The following is a 21,893-nucleotide window of genomic DNA, read 5'->3' on the forward strand; positions in this document are numbered from 1 at the left end:
TTTGTTGATTCATTTTCAGCTTTTTGACAGAGGACAGAGGGTTTTGTGCCAAAATATCTTGATATTTAAATACATTCATTTTCCCATCCATCTTGACAAGTGCCCCAGACCCATCTAAAGGGAAGCAGCCCCAAAGCATAATGCTACCCCCACCATGCTTCACTGTCGGTGTGGTGATCCTTGGATGACGCTCTGCATTGGGTTTGTGCCTAAAGTACCTTTCAGAATTCTGGTAAAAAAATTCAACCTTTGTCTCATTAGACTATAACACATTTCTTTCACATGGTTTGAGGTGACTGAATTTATATTTTTATAAGAATAGACCAGACATGTGCATATTACAGGAGATGGCAATCACATCAGGGAGTGATGATTCCTATAGTTCCTTTAGTGTTGCTGTTGGACTGATAAGTTGGTTTCTTGACCTCTCATCAAGTTTGCAGGGCTGCCCTAATCATTGCAATGTCTCTGTGGTGCCACATTTACTGATAATGGTTTTGACAGTGTTTACAGCTACATTTAATATTCTTTTATAACCCTCTCCTGATTGGTATCTTTCAACAATTAAGTCTTGCAGTGTCTTTGGCAACTTTTTATGGTCCATGACCTTTGTTAAAATGCAACCGCAAACATTCAAGCAAATACTACAGCAAACAGCTGACTTTTATCTGGTTTTAATTAAAGTCTTTTTAATTGATGGCAAGTGTATGTCATTGTTCTACAGGCCTAATTTTTTTATTTAACTCTGAGGAAAGTTACAGCTCCGTGTTTTGAAAGGGTGAGCAGACTTATACAATCAGGTTGTTTATATTAAATATCTGTTCCCAAATATTAAATATAATTTTTTTACTTCAGGATTTTTGTGTCTTTATGTTTAAATTTTTATTTTATTTACTATGGATGTGTAGACTTTTTATATCCACTGTATGAAGTTGTGTTATGCTTTTTGTACATTCCATTCCACATTTAGTTCACATTTGCTGTTATAATAATGTTAGTAAAACCAGGTACTGATGTAAGCGCAGGTCTAATTCTATCCCAAAGGTGTTCAACAGGGTTGAGGTCAGAGCTCTGTAGCAGGCCACACAAGATCTTCCACTCCAACCATGTAAACCATATCGTAATAGAGTTGGTACTCTTTGTGTACAGGAGCGTTGTGATGCTGCAACAGGTTTTTTGTCTCCTAGTTTAAGTGAAGGGGAATTTAATTCTACTGCATCCAAAGACATCCTATATAATTGTGATAACATCTTGGGGAAGAATTAAATAAGACTCATATACAATATCTTCTTTTTCTGCTTTCAGCTGCTCCCATTAGAGGTCGCCACAGCGGATCATTTGTCTCCACACCCCCCTGTCCTCTACATCTGCCTCTTTCAAACCAACTACCTGCATATCTTCCCTCACCACATCCATAAACTGCCTCCTTGGTCTTCCTCTTTTTCTCCTTCCTGGTGGCTCCATCCTCAGCATTCTCTGACCAGTGTACCCCATGTCCCTCTTCTGCACATGTCCAAACCATCTCAATCTCGCTTCCCTCACCTTGTCTTCAAAATGTCCTACACGCGCGGTCCCTCTAATAAACTCATTTCTAATCCTGTCCATTCTCGTCACTCCCAACGAAAACCTCAACATCTTCAGCTCTGCTACCTCCAGCTCCACCTCCTGTCTTTTAGACTCAGATAGAATATTACACACGCAACAAAACTTTTGTATTACAAATTTTTAGGATGGAAAGAGAAGAAGGTTGGATAACACATCCATAACAAATGGCTGGTGATTTGTGTATGCAGGAAATATCATTTATCCACTTAGGATTTGGGCGAAAAACCACAAACTGGCTGCAGCCCAAATAATGTGGTAGAGGGGAAACAAATTTAGAAATGAGATACATTAGATACATCACAACAGGAACTCACAGCCCTTCATCATCAAATGCAAATATATAGGGATGAAAATGTTTTTTTTTTCCTTTAGTAAAAATTCTTGCCAATTTACTGCAAGAATAAATCCTTTTTGCATATCTATTTTAGAAAAGTAATCGATTTTTGAATGGTGTCTGTAACTCTGCTTCATGTGGTTAATTTATTTTCTAATAACAACAGGCCTTGTCATGTTTTATTTCTTACATTCTTGAATAGAAATTATTTAGATATGTGTTTCAGTTTTCCTTTGAGCTCTTAAACTCATCACTGCTCTCATAAACAATTGAACACACGCACGCATTAAATATTGCGGCATCTTTTAAACGCTTCTTCTTTGTAAATCGTCTCCATCATGCCTCATTAAATGCTTGCATAATTTATCACACATATTTAATTAAGATTGTGATGCATATGCACCAAAGATGTACATTCTATTCTCTTATACGCTTTACCAGTTTATATTCAATAAAATCTTTGTTTATGAAAGAAATCAGTAGATGGTGACCCTTCCCTTATATACTCTTACTGAGGGGGGAAAAAAAACAATAATCATAAAATGTCACTTCTCTCTAATAAACTATATACTTCCCTTCTGTATAAAGTGAAGGGTAAGCGTGGGTATGTACTTTGCTTTCCCGAGTCAGCTTCATACACATTTACAGCAGTATCTCATTCACAACGTTTATACAGAACCACAAAACCCTAAAGAAACCAGTACGTTCAGTCAGTTCAGAATCGCACATTATTGAAAATTAGTGGGTAAAATACAAATAATGATTTAACTGAAAGACGCCAAATCTGTAAACATCCAGAATTCTGATGCAGATGTGCTTTTTGAACATCCCATTCCATATTTAATCTTCATTTGCTGTTATAATAATCTCAACACTTCTGAGATGTTCCACTACTTTTTGAAGTGTGTTTGTAAACTTATTCAGGCAAAAGACATTAGTAGAGTCAGGTACTGATGTAGGAAGAGGAGGACTGTGGTGTAGTCAGTGTTCCATTTTATTCCTAAGCTGTTTAATAGGGTTGAGGTCAGAGCTCTATAGCAGGCCACTAAATATCTACTACTTCAATTTATATGAACTTATCTTAATGGAGCTGGCTTTGTGCACAGGGGCATTGTCATGTTGGAACAGGTTTGGGTGTCGTAGATTAATTGATAGAAAAATTTAATGCTACCACATTTGAAGACGTTCTATACAATTGTGTGGATCCATGTTTGTGGCATCAGTTTGGGGAAGAACCAAATATGGCTGAAAATTTAGGGGTCCCAGTAATAAAAATAGTTGCTACCAATTCACTATTGATAATGTAACCGCAGCGTACTGCACTCTTTACTGAAAGCTCACAACACTTTATATAAACTAACTATAAACAAAATACAGCTTTATTTGTCTATATGCTGAATCTTACTATAATAAGATGTTTATTTACCATTTATTAAAGTCTCCAGTGTCAAAGCTTTGTCACAGTCAGAGGTAATGTTTTTCAATACTCTAAAGTTTAGTGTAATATTTTGTAAATAAGAGTTGTAAAGCAGTTTTACTTCAGTAAATTATTAAAGTCTTAATAACTGGGCAAAAGTGAGTTTTTGAGTCCATATGATTTAAACTGCATTACATTCATGCAATTCATCACAACAGGTTCATACCTAAAATAATGTAACATTTAGAATAACCCAGAATGCACTTGGCAGTTTGTAAACTATAGAGAATGTGGGGCAAAGAGACATTTTATTGTTTTATATATATATATATATATATATATATATATATATATATATATATATATATATATATATATATATATATATATATATATATGAAACAGTGACAGGAAATATATTGGAAAGAAGATGCTTGAAGACCATCAGGAGTTGTCAAGGTCAGTAAGTCTCTCATAGATACCATTTGACATTTTTATAACACGGAATCATAACATAAAATGCGAAATGGTGTAAGTCAAGGAAATGTGTGAACATTTTATGTGTAAAACCTATTTACTGTGAAACACATAAAAACTGGAGTTCAAAGTCAGATGCTAGGTGTGTTTGACAGCTGGGCACAAAAATTGATTACGCCCAAACAACAAATCATTGGTCAGACAATTAGCAAGAATTAAAAATCTTTTTGTTGCTGTGAACTGTGTGGGGAAAAACTAAAAATTCACTTCTCTTATTGTACACAAAGGTGAACTCATGATAATCTCCTAAACTGAATAGAACCACATTCACTCTTGTTTCTGTAAAAAGCTGTCCACAAGCATTAAAGATTTAAACCTTAATGTTCCTCAATCTAATTGTTTAATTCCTGCAAATATCCTGACCAATGATTTATTGTCATATTTGCATATTTTTTGGCTCTCTTGTGTACATTTTATTTTACAAAAGCAAAAAGGGAGGAGTAGGTGGTACTTTTTAAATAAAGGATATAATGTATATTTTATTTACAATGAACATGCTCCACACTACCACTCCTATTCCTCCTCTATTGAACCTTTACTTCTTTCATGGCAGTGTATTTGAGTGGGAAGAATGGTCAAAGTTTGTAAATGGTCAGTACAGCAGGTTTGAAAAGGTAAGAAAAGCTAAATATATAATTCAAGCGTCTGAATCAGTGTATAAAATGTGTAAGTGCATCACAGAAACACACAGTTATCATGTCTTAGTATTCAAATTCAGACCATTTTATTTTATCATTAGTTTAAACAACAATTTTAAATTGTCAATTAACAATTTAATTGAATTTAAAAATGCCATTCAGGATATTTAACAAGTGAAAAAAACTTGTGGGCAATTAAGTAATATAGAGTATTTTGGAGTTTTTCTTAGATTCAAATTTTTCCTTTTCCTTCCTCATTTCTTTTTCTCCCCTATTTTGTATGGCATTATTTTTATATACTGTACTACTGAAATATATATTATATTATATATTGAAATATTATTATTTTCCAGTAATTCTTATATATCATTTCTCTATCATTGTTTTTGGGGTCATGAGGGTCCCTCAATGTTAAACACACACACACACACACACACACACACCACTGTTACACACAATAAAGAATTTGTAATATATTGACATCTACTGTATTTTCAACCTCTGTAGAAGTGTTTTTACATTTCTGCTATTTCTAACTTATGTAATGTGTGGGGAAAAAAGGTAATGATGTATTATTATATTATATATTATATATACTATTTTTTAGGTTTGCCTTATTTTTTAAATTTCTTTTACCAGGTATATTTACCACACAGCATCCTGCTAATGAAAAGTTGAATAAGTAAATAAATATTCAATCTAATTATTCATATATAATCTTAATTTTTACTGAGACTCATTGCAATATACAATGATTTATGACATGACACCAACGGTGGGCAGTAGAACTAAACCTATTAGTGGACATTTGTGGAGCTTTTATTGAAAGACATGTATATCCATATCCATTGCTCATCAACTGAGCATATCTGTCTCTATGTTTCCTCAAATGCTGTATCCCAGGGAGCTTAAGGCTTCCGCTGGCTTCAGAGCTCTAATATCCTTATATCTCTGCTTCACATTCAACAGCACTCTGCACCAACAAAACAAAAGCAAGAAGGCAAATATGTTTGGTTGTTATTTTTCTCACGATGGTGGCAGAGAAAGTGCACTGACTTTCACTAACACAAATGCCTAATGAAGTTTTGATGTACATTATTCACAAGCACGGATACCTTTTTTTGCTTTAAAATGTAACAATCTAAAATACCACAGGACTAACAGCAGTAGCAGCAGATCCAGTTCTGTCACATAGGACACTTTACACTTAATGATAATTAACAATAAGAAAGAGTTATTGTCCATTCTTTTATTTTGTATGTATTTACACTATCTAACACTGTCTCTCACTCTCCCACATCCTCCTGTTTCTCAGTTTAAATGTTCCAGGACACTGTCATTCTCAAGCACATTCTTACTCAAAGATTCCTGCTTTGCATAATAGTAAAGCCGCACTACATCTACCCATAGAAATGGGATTTATTTACATCTTTTATTAGAGAAGTGCAATTTTTGCAATAGATATTAGTCACATCAAGTACTTGTAAAACTGTTTCCTGCAGCAAGCCAGGGACAATGAGGTATAAACATCCGTAACACCTGCAAAACTGTATTACCTTGTTATGGAAATCTGCAGGCCCTTGGGCAAGTTGATGAACCTGTAATAGATGTTCTCTGATAAGTCTTTGCCAGGCAGTGTGCTGTGTGCCAACACTTCACTGCCCATATCAATTCCGCCAAATGCTTTCACATGCACTCGGTCCTCTGTGACATTCAGTGTTGTTTCTGCAATCCAACTTCTTCTATTTTGACAAGGAAAACTACCTTTTTGTATGAATAATTTCGTCGATTTATGTTTTTTGCACAGCCTAATTTATTATTTATATCAGCAGCCTTTGTGTTGGAACTTGCTTATTATTCAGGTATCTACCATAGCTCTTGCAGACATGCTCTAACAGCTCGCTGCTAACTGCAAAACATTTAAATCGCAAATAAGCAAATAGACAAAAAAGATCTTTTTATTAATTCATGCAGACTGCAAAACCCAGGGGTCTTATTTATTGAAGCATACATAGAGCAAGTTCTAATTCTGTATGTACGAACTTCACTACCTCACCACCACACCTGCACTAGAAAATTAGTAATTGTCACACAAATGTATGCACAGCTGTAAGCAATAGATGCCGATAAATCCCACGTGTTCTAAATTGCTCTGCTTGTGCATGGCCACGCTCATTTACATAAAGGAATGCCCCTGATTCCACCATATATGGTAAACAACTTCCACTATGTGTGTGCGATCAATTGCTCGTTATTGATGCGTTTTTGGTTTTTTTTGCAGCCGCATTTGCAAATGTTGATGCATCATGGCATAAGCCGTATGTGCCTTGTTTTTTTGCTCAGGGTTGGTTAGAAAATACCAGATCTGACTCACAATTTATATTTTTTTATCTGTTCATTTGCGTGTGCATGAGGATGCAGTTTCGCAATTTTTGTTCTCTAAAAAAAGTGTGTTTTGCTTTGCTTGAGATCAATTAAAATCGCAACGGACAAACAAAACTGACTGATGAGCCACTCTGAGCAAAGAGATTCCTGCGCTCCTTAAAAGCACCCTCCCTGTGGAAAGCGGCATGTGCCAAATATTCAAGTAAGTCAAGGTCAACTTCTATATTTCCCCTTTATATGCTGTTACATTACACATCAAGAGTCATTTGTTGCCACTTTGTTCTGAGCACCACAGCCAACAAATCCTGTCAATTATGCTGACATGACTGACAATTAATGGGATGTTAAAAGTGCCTTATTATCAGTTTACCCATGCCTACAATTTTCCACCATGAGGGGTTTCTGCTTATGCATTGTCAGGAGTAGGTCTAAATATACGCAGATCTGCACACACAAGAATAACCTGATAAATCATATTCTGGGCAGCATGATGTACATTAGTAATGTAGCTCCCTGACTGCCCCAGGCTCCCCAGCTTAATCTTGCTTACTTGCTGTAGGAAGATTTGCATGCTCTTCCAATGCCCATGTGTTTTTTTCTCATCTCATTTCCACAAAACATACCAGTAGGTGGCCATGGTGTGAATGAGCGTGTGAATTCTTGCACCCTCGGATATGCTCCGGATCCACTGCAGCCCTGACCAGGATAAAATGCTTAACGAAGATTAATGAAAGGACAAATAAATTACACATTATGTGTACAAATAGGCGTGTACATGATTTATGCACAATGGGACCAATCTGTTGATAAATCACACTTACACTGGTTTATAACTATTTACAAGCAAACATTTATCATCTAGTTTAGACTCTATCAAACACACATACAGTATTTTGCTACCTATTACAGAACATTGTTCACAGATTACTATTTGTCCTTAAAGATAAATCAGTGTGGGTTGTAAACATATTAGTTTTTATTATTATTTTTAATTTTAAGATTTCAGCATGAATTAAACACATTCATTCATTATCAGTAGCTGCTTTATCCTATTCAGGGTCACGAACATATGTTTTCAGATGTATTTTTTTTTTTTTTTTTTTTTTAAGTGATACAGTAATTCTCTTTGTGTTTTATTAGAAATGGCTGTGTTAACACCTGAGTTACACTGCAGTAAAAACCCATGTGCGTTTGAGTGATAATGACAACCACTGGACTCTGCATTAAAGCCCATGTCACTCTGACAGCATAGCACTGCAGAAACAGTCATGCCAGCTTGCTTCCTACCTACTTCAATTAAGATCCTGCTGCTATTCATTTCCTGCAAGTAGCTCCCATAACCTTGTTTTCTTTCATTAGCTGAGCAAACAAAATCACTCTTTCTGTTTCTCTCTCTCTCTCTCTCTCTCTCTCTCTCTCTCTCTCTCTCTGTCAGTCATTCATTCACTCTTTAGCATAACTGCATGGTTGAGTGGATCTGTGGTCTCAGCGCTAGGAATGCCTATTTCCTTCTGTCTCTTGATCTCTCCCTCACCAAACCTCAATGGGCATTTTGTCCATGCAGAAGACTCTTATCATAGCGGTGGCATCCGTCTTTCAAGCCGTGTGCCCCCAGACGGTGCACTTCATTTCAGGCCTCTTCTCTTTGTGTTTTCAAGGTCAGTGAGCCAGAAAAGCAATTAGTCAGGGTTCTTTTATCACCTGAATGAAAGTGAGGCGTGTTGAAAGTGGCAGTGATACATGCTAGGCACACAAATCCTGACTCTGCCAATCCGTAATTTCATGTGCAACACATAATGTGCCCAGGCTCACTTCCTGTACTTGCTTGTCGCTTAAGGAGGATAACGTCCTCAAGAAACAATAACTCATCAAGAAACTAGTGTTGTTAAGTGCAAATGTGTTAAGTGTGAATGGCAGGGCACACAATATGATCAGTAAAGGATTTATTGTCTTGTAAAAAATGTAATACTAACATATTGCATTACACTCATAAAAAAAGGAAAATGGATCACACGAATGTTAGTCACAAAAGCACAGTAAAGTGACATACTTTGGCTGGTTGTGAGTAGAGAGATATTCTGGACCCACAGACTTCAGCTGCCCAAAAGAGGAGGGTTCAGTCAGTCCTCCTTATCTGCCAATGTATGTTTTTAGACAAAATAAGCAATTACCGTGTCTCCCATGTACAAGGTGCTCCATTACTCATAGAAAGAAAAAATAATAACAATAATAAAAAGGGAGCGAAGGGCAATGCAAGGCATCTGTTGTGCCTTCTGCCCAGTGGGGGATGAGGCTGACACAGAAGGCCACCCTACCTCAGCATTAAACTACGGTATGTGACTTAGTGCCCTTGGAAAAATAGTAAAAACTTCATCCCAGGACATTATTGTTTTAATACTGAGAAGAGCAATAGCGGCAATGGTGCTAGTTATTTAAAAGACCAGATTGAAATGTTCCAAGGCTTTAAAAATGATCTATAGAGTGTTGGCTGAAGACAAACATGACTCCAGGGTGCACAACAATGTGTGTGTGTGTGTGTGTGTGTGTGTGTGTGTGTGTGTGTGTGTGTGTGTGTGTGTGTGTGTGTGTGTGTGTGTGTTTGTGTGCATGGCTTTTCATTGTGCTGCCCAGGTTTCTCTTTTCATGTCTCCAAAGAATGGAGTATGATTGATTCCTTGAGTGTCTGATTCCCAAAACGTGAAACTGAAAATAACCCACAGCTCATTTTTTATGCAAAACCACCCTCAGCGTACTGTCCCAAACTCTCTGCACAAAAGCATACATGTATTTTTTCATCTCATGTCTATATGGAGTCATGGCTCAGAAATCTTTAGAACTGTCACTAAGGCAGGATGACAGAAAAATAGTGAGTGATTCAATGACATGTATACTGTAAGTCTTAAATGTATTTAGTTATATGATAATTAATTATTATTTTGAACAAGAGATTACAAAAACAACAACAATGTAATAAATACACTTTGTTGTTCTATTAAAAAACAACGCAGAGCTGCATTAAAGCCCACTGCTAAGCAGCTCAAATAGAAGGGAGACCTCTGCTGTTTGCTGGAAAGTACTTCATAGTGTCAATTTGGCTAATAGGAACCTCCCACGGCAGTATTACAAACATGATAATGAAGGAAACTTACATTTAAATGAATGATTTATATTAATTTTATTCATGAGTTACGAGTTATTTGTTAAATATGTTGTATTGTTTTCCTTTAATTATGCTAAAGATTCCTTCATTTAAGTTCTTTTAATTTATGTAATCCATTTAAATCCACACTAACGCATTTTAAGCACAGAGGGGTTTGGTGTGTTTAGCTGTTCTTTACTTCACATTACACTGGTTATATGAGGCAGTTGTGTTTCAGCACTGGAAAGTGGACAGCTCCCATGTCTCTTGAATCGCTTTTCATTTTGTTTAAGCAGAGCAGAGGCTCTGACCTGTAGGTTATGATGAGCACATTCCTATTTACTGTGGAAGCAAAGGGCTGTATAAATGGTCCAACAACTCTTGTGCTAAGGCAGCAAATTATACACAATGGCTGCAAATTGCCATGCTAACGCACTGCACGTATGAGTAATGCACCATGGTGTGTGCTGTAAAACATGTCAGTGTCCTGTTTTATATCATTTCCTGACTCTATTTCTTTGCTGCTTTTCAGTCAGAATGAGAAATAGTCTGACCCGGTTAATACGGACCATTTTCCAATCGATGTTTCTACATGATATAATGTCTGACTAGAGTGGTCACATTGCTTAGCAATCTATACACAGATCAGCGATAACATTTAACCACTGATAGGTGAAGTGAACAGCATTCATTATTTCGCTACAGTGCGTACACCTGAGTTCAGGGGGGATAAATGAGGCAGCAAAAGAATAGCTCATTCGCGAAGTTGATTTGTTGGAAACAGGAAAAATGGGAACGAGTATAGATCTGGGCGATGGCTATATTGCGATGGCTAGACCACTGGATTAGGGTCTAAAGCAGCATGATCTGACGGGTGTTTCTGATAATTCAATTCAATTCAATTCAATTCAATTTTATTCAATTCAATTCAATTCAATTCAATTCAATTCAATTCAATTCAATTCAATTCAATTCATACTCATTTGTATAATGCTGTTAACAATAGACATTATCCCAAAGCAGATTAATGGAAATAAAATAAAAAAGATTATTAATATAAATTTTAACAATAAATTTGCCTAGAAGTTTATCCATAGTGGGAATGCCAGTGTCAATAAAGACATTAAAAATACCCTAAAAAATTCTGAGGAAAAAACTTGAAGAAGAACCAGGCTCAAAATGGGATCCATCCTAATCTGGGTGGCACCGAATGTCCATTCATTATATTTCCATCATTTTTGAGGTTATCATCTGCTGACTGATGGACATTTATTATGCAATGGTTACCTTCCAAGCTTTTGTGGACTCCATGCCTCAATGCATCAGAGCTATTTTGGTGGCACAGGGAACATACACGATGTTGGGCTGGTGGTTTTAATGTCATGACTGATTGGTGTATAGCCGATATAACCCAGTTTTATAGTTGTTGGATTATTTATGACAGAGGTCCTCCACTGAACTAAAAAATGCAGCCTTAGATGTTGAGAGGCTATAAATATTTCTCAGAACAACTGCAATTGCCAAAAGCAGGTCCTCCAAAGTCATGCTTATTTGTCTCTCAACCCACACACCTCCATCGGTGCTTAAACGCCGACATTCTTAGCTGAAGCTCCTTCATTCTTTTTGTTTGCTGATAAATAATTCACCCCCTCCAAATCACTGTGAAGGTGGCCCTTGATTTGCAGTGCTCTACGTGTTTGTGTGCCACTATTTGAAGGGGGAGTGCAAAAGTGAGAGAACAGTGTTCATTTTGACTTTCAGAATAAAAGAACTGATCTTTGACTGATCAAAGTTTGACACTGACACTTAACCACTCTGAATTGCCAGTTGCCTGTCTTGCCATAACACCATGTCCTTGAGGTGACATACTGCACATTGGTCTGCATATTATTTATCTTATTAGGATCAACATACTTTGTGGTCACGGTGATAAAATCCTTGATAACTCCTGAGATATTTGTGCATCAATAAACAGAAAAGATTATGTAATGACTCCACAGCTTTGTGTGGAACAGTGTAACCTATACACAGATAACGAGGTGAAGTGTTTATACCTTATTTTTTTTCCCAATATGTTTTGTATTCATGCCCTGCTATTGATGGCTCTCAAGGTGTTTACCGTGCTATACCCTGATATGTTGCAGCACTATTTTCACTTGTGCCTTATCCAATCACAGCAGTTAATGAGCCGTCATGCCCCTGCTTTCTTTCCTCTGAATATCATCACAAGGGTGGTGTGTTCTCATCTCTCACAGCCAAATGATTTACCTGCCCTATAATCCACATTGTCAGTGTAAACACAAAAGGAATTTTGCACCTGAATTTATCTCTTTGGGCTATGGAAGAGACTGTATTAGGTTTGGGCTTCTTCCAGAGAACCTGCACGCTTTGAATAACCCTACCAAAATGCTTTTACTTTTCATCAGAGCTTATAAATAAAACCATATTAAAGAAGCTTCGATCTCTTAATTATCGGAAGGATTCCACTTTCTAAGAGTGTGCAATAATTAATATTTTAACCATTTTTTTATAAATCTGGAGCCATTATTAGAACTTTAGCTTTATGTTTGACAGTAAACATAATCTCCTCTAGCATTCTAAAGCTTTTTCAGTTTGTCCCTAGTGAAAAACTGCAATTTGATTTTCAATTCATTTTTATTTGTATAGCACTTTAAACAATGGATATTATCCCAAAGCAACTTTAAAAAGATAAATAGGTAATAAAATATGAATTTATATCTTAGTGCCTATAAGTTTAACCCTTATATGTTTATCCATAATGAGCAAGCGTGTATAGAAATCTGACATTGACCTTACTGAAAACCAACTCCACAAGCACAAATGTGAATGGAACATCTTCCTAGAAGATTGGAGGTTATTATAACAGCAAGTGGGTACTAAATTCCATAACGTCCATAAATTCCATAACGTCAACTGACTGTATAAGAACATAGAAAGGACATTACTCATGATCTCACACTCTGGTACTCATGGTAGTTCTCACTCTCTGGTGTTTTGTATTAAGATTCATAATCACACTCTCAGTATCACAGAAATGAGGATGGGTTCAAGGTTTCCTCCTCATAACATCTAAGGGAGATTTTCACTTTTATACTTAAGTTCTGTGAAAAGCGCTATAGGAAGAAACTTGACTTGACTAAATGTGGAATGGGATGTTTTAAAGCACATACAAATCATGGTCAGGTGTCTCTAAACTTTTGTCCATACACTGTATATAAGACAATATTTGGATGAGTTGTATGCATGCTCAAACACATCTGTATCGCAGTACAAAACCAAAACCTTTACAAATCCAACGAAGAGCCACATAACTAACACTTTTCCTCTTACATCATTAGAAAGCCATCAAAATGTCTTTTTTTATGGTTGGTCTGATAACTGCTCAACATTGACTTAATAGAGTTCAAGTTATGACAGTAGCTGATTTGAACATTACATACATTATTGAAAACCACTTTAAATGGTTTGTCCCTCCTGGGGAAGCCTTAAAAGGTCACAATAAGAAAAGGTCTTCAATTCAGAGGGTCTTTTTAAGTAGAATTCACTTTCAGAGAACTGAGAACCTTTGACTGTCTGAAGAACCATTGAGAAAAAACATTTTTTCTTTTGGAAAGAAGTTGATGAATATCTTCATAGATGGAGAGGGGAGGAGCCATAACCATAGATTACTTCTGCATGATCATGACTCCGCCCACCTCTCTCTCTCTCTCTCTCTCTCTCTCTCTCTGAGGTAATCCAGTTCTGTTCAGCGCGGGATCCGTAACGGATGCTGCGTATCTTTTCGTGTCTCCTCTCATCGCATACTAAACACAGGTCGTATGTGAACTCCTACTTCATTCTCCGTCGTAGGAAGGAAAGAAAGAAAGGAGGGGAAAGGGAGAAGTCCAGCCTCTTGACTCAAGCAGCGCTTCATTTGGGAATAAGGGCTCAAAGCTCAATCTGCATCATCCAGCCTGAACAGTGCGCTTAAGTGGAACTTGTGCGCCGTTTGATGCTGTGGCGCGCGCGTCGTCGTGCAAAACCATCACAGGCGTCGCATTTCCCTCTGACTTTCTCTGCTCGCGATCGGGATTCGGACGCGGACTGAGCGCACGGAGGATATTCCAGCCTTGACCATCTGGATGTTTTGACTTGGTCTCGAGAAAATTCCCCGAAAAATCGTTTTTTAATCTCTATATTATTTTTTGGGGATTTCTTTGCTCTCAGCTGCTGCAATCCGAGCCGGAGAGGGCTTCGAAGGAGGCAGCACGCGCATCCGTCCATACTGCTTCATCTCTGGACTGGATCTTCGGGTGGCTTCGGGATTTAAAGGCAGTCGTCCCGCAGTAGGAGAATTGATTTCCCCGCTGGAGACATGAAAGTTTTTACGACCGTGATGCTCCTGCTTGCATTCTGGGGTCTGGAGTGCGAGCCCGTGCTTTCCGATTCCATTATTCACATCGGTGAGTTTAACCATCGGGTTGAAGCCACGTCAGTTTCGGGATTCCTCCGGTGTTAATCCGAGATGCATTCATTTTAATCTCTGCATGGGTGAGATTATAGCCGCTGCTCCGTTATTATGCAATTAACTCAATGCAGATCTCTGCGGCTTTTCAATCTAATAGCTGTTCACCCGTTTAGACTACCAGGGATCTGGTTGCAGAAAGACGCAGTTTGACAGGAGCTGGAATTTTCCCAACAATGCGCCCATTATATTCGCTATGGTGGTCGAGAACAGGTGGTTCGGTTTGACCGGAAGTAATAGTTCTGTCGTGACAATGCACGCTTATCGGTGGTGCATCGATTATCGACTTGGATAGATCAACATATCGAATATCAGTAAGGGATTAACGAGTGCGCGTGTACTTGTGTATGCACAGAGAGAGAGAAAGAGATAAGGAGAGGGGGCACGGAAGTGTGAAAGAGATTTACGGGAGTGTGGAAGCGCGCGTGCCCGTTTGGATTAAACTGTGCACCGAGTGCACGCGCTCGGAATGATGTTCTATCAGAGCGGACGCCTCCGAAATCCTGCTCCGTGAACGAGAGCGCGCGCGCGTGCGTGTGTGTGTGTGTGAGAGAGAGAGAGAGACAGCGATGGGGAGGGGTGTTGAGCGCTATTAGGCAGTGGGTGCATGCACATCCGTATGACGTGCAAACTTTCGGCCTGATTCATGCGTCAGTTTTCAACAACAAAGTGGAAAAAACAACAACAAACAACAAATCACATAACTAAGAGCAAGAATGCGTTGCTTTTGAAGTGCACTTTGAGCTCGATCATCTTTTACAAACAATGGAGACCATGATCTTCAACCAGCAGGTGGTTTAACAGTGAACTCTCCTGTCACTCACACTGGTCATACTCTTATCTCTTATCAAGTTTTCTAGAGTTTCTCATTTTTCTAGAAATAATTCTCTGCTGTTGGAAAAGTTTTTTAGTAAACAGATAATGAACACATGCAGACACATGCATTTCAGAACTTCAGACATGACACGTTTCATCGTTTCATTGCTGGACTGCTGAGGAGCTGAAGCTCTCCTGATGCTTTGTGCCATCTCTCGGTGGCGCACTGCTTCAATGAGCTTCAGTCCCAAAGCCACAGGCATTTATTTCTGTTACCGAAAAGCCACAATATCCATGGCCAAAACCCGGGGTCTTCTGGCTGTCCTGCAGCTACAGCAACGACAAGTGCGCAATCATTCCTTCGAAGTAGACTTAAGCAGTTTGGAGTGACTCTTGAAGGGCAATTCGCAAACGTTTGGTTTGGCAGAGAGTGCGCTAAAACCAGTCAAGTCGCTCCCCCTAGTGGCCGCTACGCTCTCTCTTATATTTATTTCGGCTGTACGTGACCAGGTTAGATGATTTGCACAAGATTTTGCATTATGCAGTCTTTCTCTTGCAATGTATATTTTTTGAGAGAATTTTAAAATGTAGGCTGTCTAGGACAATAACTGATTAAAACAATGTACAAAATAGCCGTTGTCCGATAAATCATTCATATAGATAATAGCCGGTTAAATAATGTATACTATTATTTTCCTTAGGGTCAGGCTTAAACCACATTTCCCTATGTAACTAAATTTTGTACAATAAATAAAATAAGTTAATGTTATAATGCAAAGTAAAATGTATGAATTTAGACAGGTTTCTGATGATCTCTGCTGATGTACAGGTATCTGTATGTGTCATCCTGTTTGCTATTCATTGTTCCACAGTTGCAAATTAAACTACATTACAGAGTAAATAAGCATACAAACTAGAATAGAATGATATAACGGTATGATAATCTCATCACCATCTCTTGCACTGTCACGGTGTGTTACATGGTTTAGTCCAAAGCCAAAGGGTACTGTGGATAATAATCTTCGGCACTGCCTAGCAGGTGGGCCAGATGGGTAGTCCCATTTCAGCAATCTATTTTTGGACATCTTTCTTGGCGCCTCTCACAAGAACACAGTGGTAATGTGTTGTGTTAGCCTGCAGGCTACATCTCATGCCAGTATTAAATATACAGTACTTCATCTCAGACCCTTCATCTTCGGGGCACTTCAGCTTTCTGTCTTTCATTTCAATGACTTATGATATGAAGTCCTTCTTTCCCAAATTAGATTAATTCTCCTCATTTTGTAAGCGTGACACCTGACAAAAGCAGCAGTAAACAAACTGACTTGTCCCTAGGCTCCTTTATTTGTTTTGCGATTTAATGGTTTGCCCGGAACCGAAGAAATCTCACAGGTCAAAGCTTTCAAAAAATCTCTACTGTCTTTGATTGTTGCCAGCCGGGGTAGCGTGCCATCCAAGTGGGCAACTTTGAAGCGAAAGATGTATTGAAATTATAACATAACATTTATCCCATTGTTAAATATCTGGCAACCTTATAATACAACACATCTCAGTTCAATTAAATTCAGCTTTATTTATATAGAACTTTTAATCATTAAACATCATAGCAAGGCAGCTTTATAAAAATTCAGATTTATAAAAAAACAAAACAAAAAACCCTAAAAACAGATTAAGGTCAAAGTCCTTGATTAACAAACCAGAGGTACCAATGTCTCACCAATTACTTATAACATATCCTTTGAAGTCTCCATCAATAAATGCAATCTAATGCTGGTTAACTAGGACACAGACTAATTTTACCATCAGTCTAAAACTCTGAACTAAACGTTCTAATTTAAGGATCTTTCAAAGAGATACAGCTTTAATTGTTTAAAAACTGCTAGAGATTCGGATGTTTGGATGTCAGTTGGAAGTTTGCTCCATCACTTAGGTGCCAGAACAGAACGAAACCCGAAGCGTGTCTTCCTTGTACACTAAGAGATGGTGGGACCAGTTGAGCAGTGGTTGATGATCAGTGAGAACGTGATGCAGTGTGGGGTGGGATAAATGCTGTGAGGTAAATGGATGCTGGTCCTTTTTGGCTTTCTTGACAAGCATTATTGTTTTAAAGAAAGCAGTAGAGTGGTGTGGGAGAACCTAGGAAGGTTGAGATGGAAGGTCAGAGCCAGAAATGCCAGGAGTGAGTTGCAGTAGTCCAGATTTGAGATGACAAGGGACTGAACAACACCTGAGTGGCCTGGGTGGACAGAAACAAATTCTCCTTTACAACATCTGGAGAATTTGACATTCGCATGTTAGATTAGCATCGTGAGTTAAAAAGGACATTTGATTGTCCATGGTTACCCCGAGGTTGCATGCAGTGACCGAAGGTGAGAGCAGTATGTTGTCTATAGAGATCACAGGAACTTGACATAGAGAAAAATCACCTAGAATGAACAGCAGTTCAGTTTTGCTGGGATTAGGCTTCAGCTGATAAGATGACATCCATGATGATATATCTGCCAGACATGACGAGATCCAAGTGGAAACTAGAATGTGTGTAGGGGGAAAGGAGAAACCAGCTCATCAGGCAAGGAAAAACTTGACATACGGAAGAAACCTTGAGAGAAGGTGACAACGACCAGGAAGATTATTCAGTAAATCATTACTTTGCTACAACAGTATACGATAAAGTGAATCAGGGCAAGTATGAGTAGCATCAGGGTCTTAATGTGAGAGAGCAGAGGCTAAGTGAGTGGTGCAGAGGTCGAGTAAGTGGTGTATTTGATGTCATGCCATTTGAAAGATAGTTTACATCCATATATTTTTTCACTTTTTATCTAAAAGGAACTCAAATGTTTTTTTCACAGTAATTCTCCAGACCCTCCAACATTAGGCTACACAAGGTCAACACTGGCTAACAAGAAGATAGCAAAAAAGTGACAAAGATAAATGCTTCCTGTACTACTATAGGGACGAAATAGAAACGTTACATTTCTCCATTCATTCATCTTCTATAACCACTTTATTCTGGTAACTGCCAATATGGATCTGAATGCTATCCTGGGATTCCTATGAGGCAGGAATTCAGTTTTATTCAATTTTATTAAATAATTTGTGTAGTGTTTTATCTTTGGAGGTTGTCAAAGCAGCTTTACAAAAATCTGAAATGCATGTCAAAAGTTTGGAAACACCTAGTCATTGTTTGACCGTGAGACACATGCATGTTCCTTTTGTTTATATGTAGCTATCTAGGTTAAACAACAACAACAACAACAACAAACACAAGAGTTGGACAGTGACAATGACTGGAAGAAAGCTATATTGACAGATAAATCTAGACAGAACATGAGAGATAATGCTACCAGACTGCCTCACACCCAAAGTCAAACATGTAGGTGGAAGCTTAATGGTTTGGTGTTGGAGACTTATTCTGGTTGAAAGGAATACTAAAACAATAGTGCTACAACACCATGTGATTCTATCTGGAATTGGGCTGCAGCTAATTGGAACCAACTTCACCATGCAAAAAGACAATAAACCAAAGCATGCATCAAAGCCCTGTAAGTGTTATTTAGAGAGCAAATAGTGAGCTGGAGTGTTATCTATTATGCAACTGCCTGCCTAGTCACCACACCTAAATCCTATCGAACTGCTCAGGGATCAACTGGATTGCAAGTTCAGAAAGAAATATCTAACTGAATGTTTTATTTCAAAGTATTTCAAAGTATTTCAGCTGAATGTGTTGAGAAACGAAGTGCCTGGATGCCAATAGGGTGTAAAGCTGTTGTTCATGCTAAGGAAGAATTTTACAATAAGTTTAACTTCTGTGCATTTATATATTTGTTTGTAAATCGTCATACTGTTAAATTACAGAGTTTGTTGCATATAAACAAAGAAAAATGTGTGTCTCTAAAAACAATAAAAGACGAAGCGTTTCAAAACTTCTGACAACCACTGTATAAATTCTGGATGTTAAAAAGTATGCACTTATTGCTGAAGAGCAAGTGCTGGCATAGAGAAAGAAAAAAAACAAATAAGATGAACCAGACTCAAAAGATGACAATAACAACGCCTTTAAATTTTAATTCCAAATAACAACACAGCTGCTGCTTACATCTGCTTCGAAATGGCACCGTAATGGACTAACTTAAAAGCAGACCAGTCAGTTCAAGTCGTGAGGAAATGTGCTTCAGAAACATTCAAATATTTGCTTATAGTGTAAAAATAAGCCGTTCTTGTTGAACGCTGAAACGCCTTACAGTATTGTTCTTGTAGTGACATGTAGTGTAGAATATAGAGGTATAAAGATGTGTTGTGGTAGTAGTTTTAAGTTTTGTTTTCTATGGTGCTTAAGAAAAAAAGAAATGTCGATTCTGGACAGTATATTAAACCGTGCGATCTTAAAGTGCTGAATTAGGTGCGACAAACGCAAACATTTAAATTGGAAGTTTAAGGTCAACAAATGATATTGCTGTGTTATTTGCTTTGCACTTACGTGTTATGCCAGGTTTTGAACATCCTATGATTTTTACATCCTCCCTTTTAGGGTTTATGCTGGCATTTGTTAAAGCGCACTTCGCCACACATTATGGCACTTGAAAAACAAAGCTTTCCACTGTCTCTGTCACTTCATGTGGCATTTAGAGTTTTGCTATTTCCATAAAAGCTGTCTCTTGCATTATATGCTTATCTGGATGACTATAGAGTGAAGTGAGTCAGACATGACTGTGTTTTTTTTTAGTGTTTGGCATAGTGCATACCAATATATCCCTGTATTAAGAATGCAATATGCAAGGATCTCAGAGTCAAGGGCATAAAAATAAAAGCGCATAGGAATAATTAAGTCTTACATGTGTCACCGTCTGATCTTTTTCGGTTGCCTTCCTCATTTGATTAAAAGAACGAGCACGTACAATGTTCACGTGTTGAAAGATCCTTTCCAACAATGGTGTGACAGCTCAGACATTTCTCTTGGGTTTACTCTTTCTCCATTTTTATTTCTTACAAAGGGATTTTGTAGCAGGCTCACCTGAGGCCTTTTGAGTGTTCACTTCTGCACTTTAGACTAATCTCTAGGGTAGTGGAGTCAGGGGCTGCAAATTTGGGATGTGAGCATGTGTCGGGATGATCTCTGTCGTACAGTTAAGCCATTTTCCCTAAAATTCCTCTACATGTCCTACTACAATAGGGTATTATACAAATAAAAGCTTTTGTCTGAGCCATTTGGATAAATCCTTGTAAGACTAACAATAAAATTAGTGGAAATTGTGTAAAAAGCTTTACAGAGATATAACTAAAAGATATCAAAATATAGCTGCTTTTTAAAAATAGTTTTATTTTACATAAGGTTTTAAACAGGTTTTATTATGCAAGAGAGTAAACGATTAAAAGTTTTTTTTTTCCATTACAAATAAAATGACGTAATCGTTTTTTGCATTAAACTGCTTTATGTTGTCTGGTCCTTAAAAAAGCTTTCAACCATTATCAGTCTGCTTGAATGCCTGCTCTCTCGCTCTTACAAAGATCAATGTACATTTGACATTTTACACTTGACTCTGCTTGACTTTGTTTCCTTGCGTTTTATTTTTGGGTTGCTGATGCAGAGAACTTGAGTTTTTTCCTATGTATTGAGTAAACATGCTCCCGGTGAACTGTAACGCAGCGCTACACTGAGCACATCAGTCAAGCCTCACTACGGGGGTTAAGGGGAGCAATGCGGTGTCGTAATTACAATACGCTGAGCTGGAAAGAAAACATTTTGCTGTAGTGACGACTGTTCTGTGATCCACTATAGCTGTGGAATGTTAGGACTGTATGTTAATCGTGTCAGGTGGATAGATGAAACGCCCAGAGGTCAAGCCAGCGAGCATGCATCTTCGTGGCTTGGCGCTCAGGATTTAACTCTGCATAGCAAATCTCACTGAGAACTTGCAAACAGAGTCACACTTCAAGCTCCTTACAAACAAGCTCTTGCAACACAGCATAATCCTCTGAAGGAAGCAGGTTCCCTTTGAGAAGTGGTGGCTCTGATCAGCTCTGTCTTTTGCACATGGAGCCTTGGGCCCCGTTCTTTGACTCCTGCCTTCCTCACTCCCCCTCTCTCATTCCTCCTACCTGCTCTCTCTGTTCTGTCTAGCAGCTCTGATGAACTTCTGTGTGCTTTACTGCACAAGTGCTACAGTATGAGCTTCAAAAGTTTTGCTCTGTTCAGTGCCTCTTTTTTTGCATTAAAAAGTTATTTCACACTCCTTAGAGTGTGATATGTGCAATATTCTTGGTTTGGCTTAGTTTGCAAGTCATTACACAGAACAACGTGGTCATCTGCCTTTATTTACTAAGCAAAAAAAAAAAAGAAAGTGTCAAATAATAAAGCCAATATTATATTTAGTAGCACCGATGTACAAAAAAAAGACATGAACAAAACCAAAGAAATCGTTAGAAAATATTAACCTGAGTGTAAATAGCGACAACCATTGAAAGACAAATGATAGACAATAAGTAAGGTACAGGATGAT

General features: G+C 37.9%; 1 protein-coding gene across 4 annotated transcripts in view; it reads left to right on the forward strand.

Moving 5' to 3' along the window:
• Positions 1–13,769: 13,769 nt before the first annotated feature.
• grid2 (glutamate receptor, ionotropic, delta 2) overlaps positions 13,770–21,893 on the forward strand; it is a 464,217-nt gene continuing 456,093 nt past the window's right edge. For 2 of the 4 annotated variants that reach the window (XR_006928288.1, XR_006928287.1), the window contains exon 1: positions 13,771–14,518. Coding sequence is in view for 2 of the 4 variants with exons in the window: in XM_046871162.1 (XP_046727118.1) it covers positions 14,431–14,518 (88 nt within the window). In the remaining 2 variants the exon portion in view is untranslated. Of the gene's footprint in view, positions 14,519–21,893 lie in introns of all 4 variants that reach the window. The other 2 variants (XM_046871162.1, XM_046871161.1) reach the window with 2 other exon arrangements.

This window comes from Silurus meridionalis, chromosome 17 (genome assembly GCF_014805685.1).
Source record: "Silurus meridionalis isolate SWU-2019-XX chromosome 17, ASM1480568v1, whole genome shotgun sequence".
Classification (NCBI taxonomy): Eukaryota; Metazoa; Chordata; class Actinopteri; order Siluriformes; family Siluridae; genus Silurus; species Silurus meridionalis.